The sequence below is a fragment of the Babylonia areolata genome, chromosome 33 (genome assembly GCF_041734735.1).
Source record: "Babylonia areolata isolate BAREFJ2019XMU chromosome 33, ASM4173473v1, whole genome shotgun sequence".
NCBI lineage: Eukaryota > Metazoa > Mollusca > Gastropoda > Neogastropoda > Buccinidae > Babylonia > Babylonia areolata.
In genome coordinates, this window is record NC_134908.1 from 1,512,245 (window position 1) to 1,517,662 (window position 5,418).

Here is a 5,418-nt window from a genome sequence, read left to right on the forward strand (position 1 = left end):
TTTGCATTATCGGAATTATGATTGGAAGTCAGATAACTGGTATGAATCAGATGGCTCGATATCATCTCTAATTGATTCTGATCACAGAATTGGAAAAGAAAGAAGTGTTTATTATTTAGATTCCCATTCATCAGATTTAGAAATTTGGGTTTGGTTCAGTTCACTATGGGTCATTAACCTGTTCACCACAAATAAGTTTTGTGGTTTTGAAAAAAATTACTTTTTTGTCATTGACACTATCCTCCTTGCTCCCTCCACTGCCACACATTTTCATTTGTACATTGTCCATTGCACTCTGTTGTTTACATGTGTACACACATGGAACGTTTGTGTGTGTGTGTGTGTGTGTGTGTGTGTTTCTAACCGAAGAAAAGGAAATTGTTTCCTGTTCAAGCATAGGGTCTACATCAGTACATGTATGTATGTTATTAGTGTGCAGGTAAATTGATTGACAGACCGTCAACTCTCTCTCTCTCTCTCTCTCACACCCGTCACTCTCTCTCTCTCTCACACACACACACACACACACACACACACACACACCCTGAGTGGGCAATTAGTGTTCAGGTGGAATCCATCTTTGTGGTTAACCATTGTGTGAGCCTGCGTGTTTCCAGTGATGTGGAAGGCGTCAAAGATAATATGGTTTTCCAAGTTGAGTTGGCTGGTAGATGCTTTGATGAGATTTGCCACTTCTTGGTTTTGCACTTGTGTGTGTCTAAGTGACAATATGTTTATGTGTGTGTGTGTGTGTGTGTGTGTGTGCCCATGCATGTATATGTGACTGCTTCTGGATGTGTGTGTGTGGATTACCAGATGTGTTCTTTTGTGTGTGTGTGTGTGTGTGTGTGTGTGTGTGTGTTGGTTCCTGGATTGGAATATTAATTAAATTAGTATGCACATCAGCAGGACATATGTGGTGAATTGCATTATCAGGGTTTCTTCTGAAAATTCAGAATCTTAAAATACATGTCCTAGCACAAGGATAATCAGTTGGACCTCCAGGACATTGATCTATCTTTTAGGGCAAAATATCAAAATGCTTAGGAAGAAATGGTTTTTTTTTTTTACTTTTCAAGTACATCTTCATTTGACAGAAAAAATGGATTGTTACTGGCTAATTTAACAGAACTGAAATGAATCAAATACACGTTTTCATACTCCCTATCTTGTGAATGAAGAGTTTATTTGAAACTTAACCTCTTTGAATTAATGGCTTGATCAGTTGAGGCGTATATGGACTGAAAGGCTACGGTGCACAGGTGAAAAGATAGGTTCTTGGTTTTAGGACTTGCGCCTGTTCGGAGAAGTGGAAAGTCCTGCCTCATCACCCCTTCCAACAGGTGGGGCAGGGCCCTGTCAGGTGATAAATGGGCTCTGCCTACTGTCAACACTGTTTGCCTACTGTCAACACTGTTTTGGCAACTGAAGCCCTACTCTCAGTTGGCTGTATGCATTAGTCAGATGAGATGGGTGGTTTTGGCTTTGAAAAAAAACTTGAGCACACACACTTCTTCGGCAACAACTTTGATTTAAATTTTTTTATCTTTTTTTTTTTTTTTGCGGCATAGTTCTGGAATAGACCATCAGAGTTGGTTCCCTTGAATGGGAAGTTGCTGTCACAGTACTCAAGTGAACACTGTAAGAATGGGTTATAAGCTGTAAATGCACTGGCTTGAATTGTAGTTGAAATAATTTCAGTGGTGCCTGTAAGTCCATAGAAAGATCTGCATCTTGTTCGTTTACATTGTTGCTGTGTCCGACTTAACAGAAATGATTTGGACAAGGTAGAGATTTGATTGAAATTCATAATTGTTTTGATCATTTTCAAGATCATTTCTAGTGGTCCAGTGTTTGATGTCCGATGCTCAGATGAATTCTTGCAGTGTGTTTTACACTCTGTAACTAGAATTTGGAAGTGAGTAAATGACTCATGAAACCTTGAAATGATCCAGACATTCGAATGGTCCGTGTCAGTTGATTATAAAGTATGGGGATGCTGTTGAAAGGTGGGGATGTGGATAGAATCCTCTCTGCCTGTTTGTCAGCTTGCACTGGCCTGCTGTGCAAATCTGTATAATAGAATGTTTAAGTAATTTCTGAAGTAATTCCAGCTTTCAGACTTCAATATTTTTGGCACACAGGTCAGTCGTGTTCCAAAACTAGTATAAAGGATGATAAAACTGTAGATTTTGCAGTATCAGAAATTAATGAGATTATATTTACTTACATTGTCATAATTAACAGTGTTCAAAGTAGTCTTAAGGGTGATAAAACTGTAGATTTTGCAGTATTGGAAATTCAAGAGATTTTATTCACTTAATTTTTTTTTTTTTTTTTTGCATTGTCTTCATTACCAGTATATTTACTAGTTTAATTTTTTCGTTTCCCCAGCCGAACTTCCAGCAAACGTTTGCCAACGCTTTTGGCCAGCAGCCCTTCGGGGGGGCACATGGGTCTGGGTCATTCCATGGGGGCTGCAACAAGGGGGCGGTGGAGATCCCAGTGCAGCATGAAACCAACAGCACAGCAGGTCCCAGGCCCCAGGCCTCCTACCCACAGTACTCGCACCAGCAGAGGATGCCAGAGCCGACTGTTCCCTCGGCCCAGCACGCCGCGCCCCCCTTCCACCTCCACTCGCAGAAGGAGGCGTTCCTTCCGCAGCACGCGGGGCAGCAGGGTCATCCGTGGGCCATGCACCACAACCACCCCCCCTCAGACATGGACGGGGGGCGGGAGATCCCCATCCACCACCAGTCCACCAGACAACAGCCGCCCCCTGCCCCCCAGCAGTACGAGGCCCCGCCCCCATGCACCATCCACGCCTCGGAGCGGCGGAGGCCAGGGGAGGAGCCAGGCCCGTCGTCGTCCCACCACGTGTACACGATACCCGTCAAACACGAAACCCCCAGCACCTCCTCACCCTCCCCTCCCCGTGCTGCTCCAGCCCCTGCCCCTGCCCCCGCCCCGTCCCCTCCCAGAAAGGTGTACTCCTCCCCCCCTCAACCCGCCACCCCCTCCTCTTCAGCTGCCAGACAGCGAACGGCTGGAGGGGGCAGCAGCACCCCGCCTCCCCCTCCCCCCACGGCCCAGGAAGCCCGGCCAGAACAGCCGGCCAAGCCCAAGACGGCGGAGGAGCGTGCGTTTGAGATCATCGATGGGGTGATGCGGGAGGTGAAGGGGTTGGAGGAGGCGGTGAACACCTTCAGGGGAGGGAAGCGGGACAAGGAGTACAAATACCTGGAGGAGATGCTGACGCGCAGCCTCCTCAAGCTGGACTCGGTGGAGGCCGACGGCGACGACAACATCCGGCAGGCGCGCAAGAACTCGGTGCGCATGATCGAGGCGGCGCTGGACCTTCTGGAACTCAAGGCCCACGCCAACGAACAGCAGGTGCCCCCCGCCTCAGACCCTGTTCCCATGGACACCAGCAATCATGCCACCAGGACGTCTTCCTCGGCAAGTGATCAGGCCAAGTCTCCTGCCTCCTCCGCCTCCTCGCAGAAAGGCCCAGGTCATGTAAAGGAGATGGTTCTAGACAGTGAGGTTTCCTGTTAATGTAAAGGAGATGGTTTTTAGACAGCCAGGTCTTCTGTTAATGCCAGTCTCTTGTTTTGTTAATTGAATAATCATTAATGCAATGGTTTAATTTATCAGTGGTTTTTTGTTTTGTACAGTAGTACACTGGGCTGTGTTACGTTTCTCTTTGGTTGTTTGATTTTTTTTGTGTTTTGTTTTGTTTCTACTGCCCCCATTCTTTTTTGTTAAGTTTTGATAATCGATGAAAAGTTTTATCAGGCAAGATGATTTCATGTAAAGAATGCTACAAGAATGAGTTATAAAAAAGAAAAAGAAAAAAAGGAACAACATACACACACAAAAAAGAACAAAAAGAAAGCCTTTGAAGATTAAAAAAAAAAAAAAGTTATAGGAATGCACTGTAGATGATGTTAGCTATTGCTGATACATGTACTTACTAATATTATTAGTCATAAATTTGGACTGAAAAAATACAGAAGGCCACAATTTCTCTTTACACATCGTATTTTTGTTGTTGAATTACTACCAGTAATTTATATATATTGCTGTTTGGACAAATTTTTTTTTTAAATTATATATTTGTGCACAAATGCTCTATATTTTGCTGAGCACTTCCCATGCTTATGTTATGAAAACCTGTTCATCTTTTAACATCTAATCAATCTATGTCGATTGATGTTACAGTTAATCTTTTTAAGATTGAATCAATCTACGTAGGTTGATGTTCAGAACACTTTGCTTGATCCAGTATACTTTTCACCCAAAGCATTTTCTCATGTACTCAAAAAATGAACTCCAGAGTTCAAACTTTCATATCCGTTCTCACTGTTCATATCTGTTTTGAGACACTTTTCATATCTGTTTTTGAGACTTGAACAAAGATATGTGCTTCTGTGAAGGATGGGGGTTGTGTGTATGAAACTGATTCAAGTTGCAATATTGTTTGTGTATAGTCAAAGAATTGCTGCTATTGTTCATTGCTTTTGATATATAAAGCTGAAGTGAAATGCACGGGTGTGTGCGTTTCCTGTGAGAAAAATAAAATGTCTTTATCAATTATTTATCTAGTGTCATGTTTTGTTTTGCTGCATGTTTATATTTGTTACTTTTTTTTCGTTGATATTTTTCAGTTTCAGACGTCTTTCGTTCTGTTATATACCTATATCTCAGTCATTTCAAAAGTCATTGATTTGCATGTACTTTTTATACACCTGCACAAGTGTTTAGCTTATATATGTAGGACTTCTCAAAACTTATGCCCTCTTCCTAATTTTCACTCATTATGCACAAATCATTGTACACACACACACACACACACACACACACACACACAGAGGAAGAGAAAAAAAGGTTTTGCATGTAAAAACTGGCAGGAGGTTACAGAGTTTGATGCAATAAACACAATGTCAAGTCAAAGATAGACTTGAGGCGAAATGTTTGCATTCAAAAACTTGTGATAGCTTAATTAGACAATACAAAACAAAAAAACTGCAGTCACTGGAATGTGATCAGTACAAATGCAGAGAATATGTTGGAAGATTGAGTTCCACATTTAAAAAAAAAAGAAAACTGCATATTTTTTGAAAATTATAGTAACTGAATCAGTCTGAGAGTTGGTGAGAGAAAGATAGGCAGTGTGTGAATATGTGTGTGTATTTTTGTATTTGTATTTCTTTTTATCACAACAGATTACTCTGTGTGAAATTTGGGCTGCTCTCCCCGGGGAGAGCGCGTCGCTACACTACAGTGCCACCCATTTAAAAAAAAATTGTTCCTGTGTGCAGTTTTATTTGTTTTTTCTATCGAAGTGGATTTTTCTACAGAATTTTGCCAGGAACAACCTTTTTGTTGCTGTGGGTTCTTTTACGTGTGCTAAAT

At 42.2% G+C, this 5,418-nt stretch overlaps 1 protein-coding gene across 1 annotated transcript in view; it reads left to right on the forward strand.

Annotated features, from left to right (window-relative positions):
- The window catches only part of LOC143277072 (BAG family molecular chaperone regulator 3-like), a 4,594-nt gene extending 494 nt beyond the window's left edge, over nucleotides 1-4,100 (forward strand). The window contains exon 2 of the mRNA XM_076581810.1: nucleotides 2,395-4,100. Within this exon, the coding sequence (XP_076437925.1) occupies nucleotides 2,395-3,558 (1,164 nt within the window). The 3' untranslated portion in view covers nucleotides 3,559-4,100. The remainder of the gene's footprint in view (nucleotides 1-2,394) is intronic.
- The last annotated feature ends 1,318 nt before the right edge of the window (nucleotides 4,101-5,418 follow it).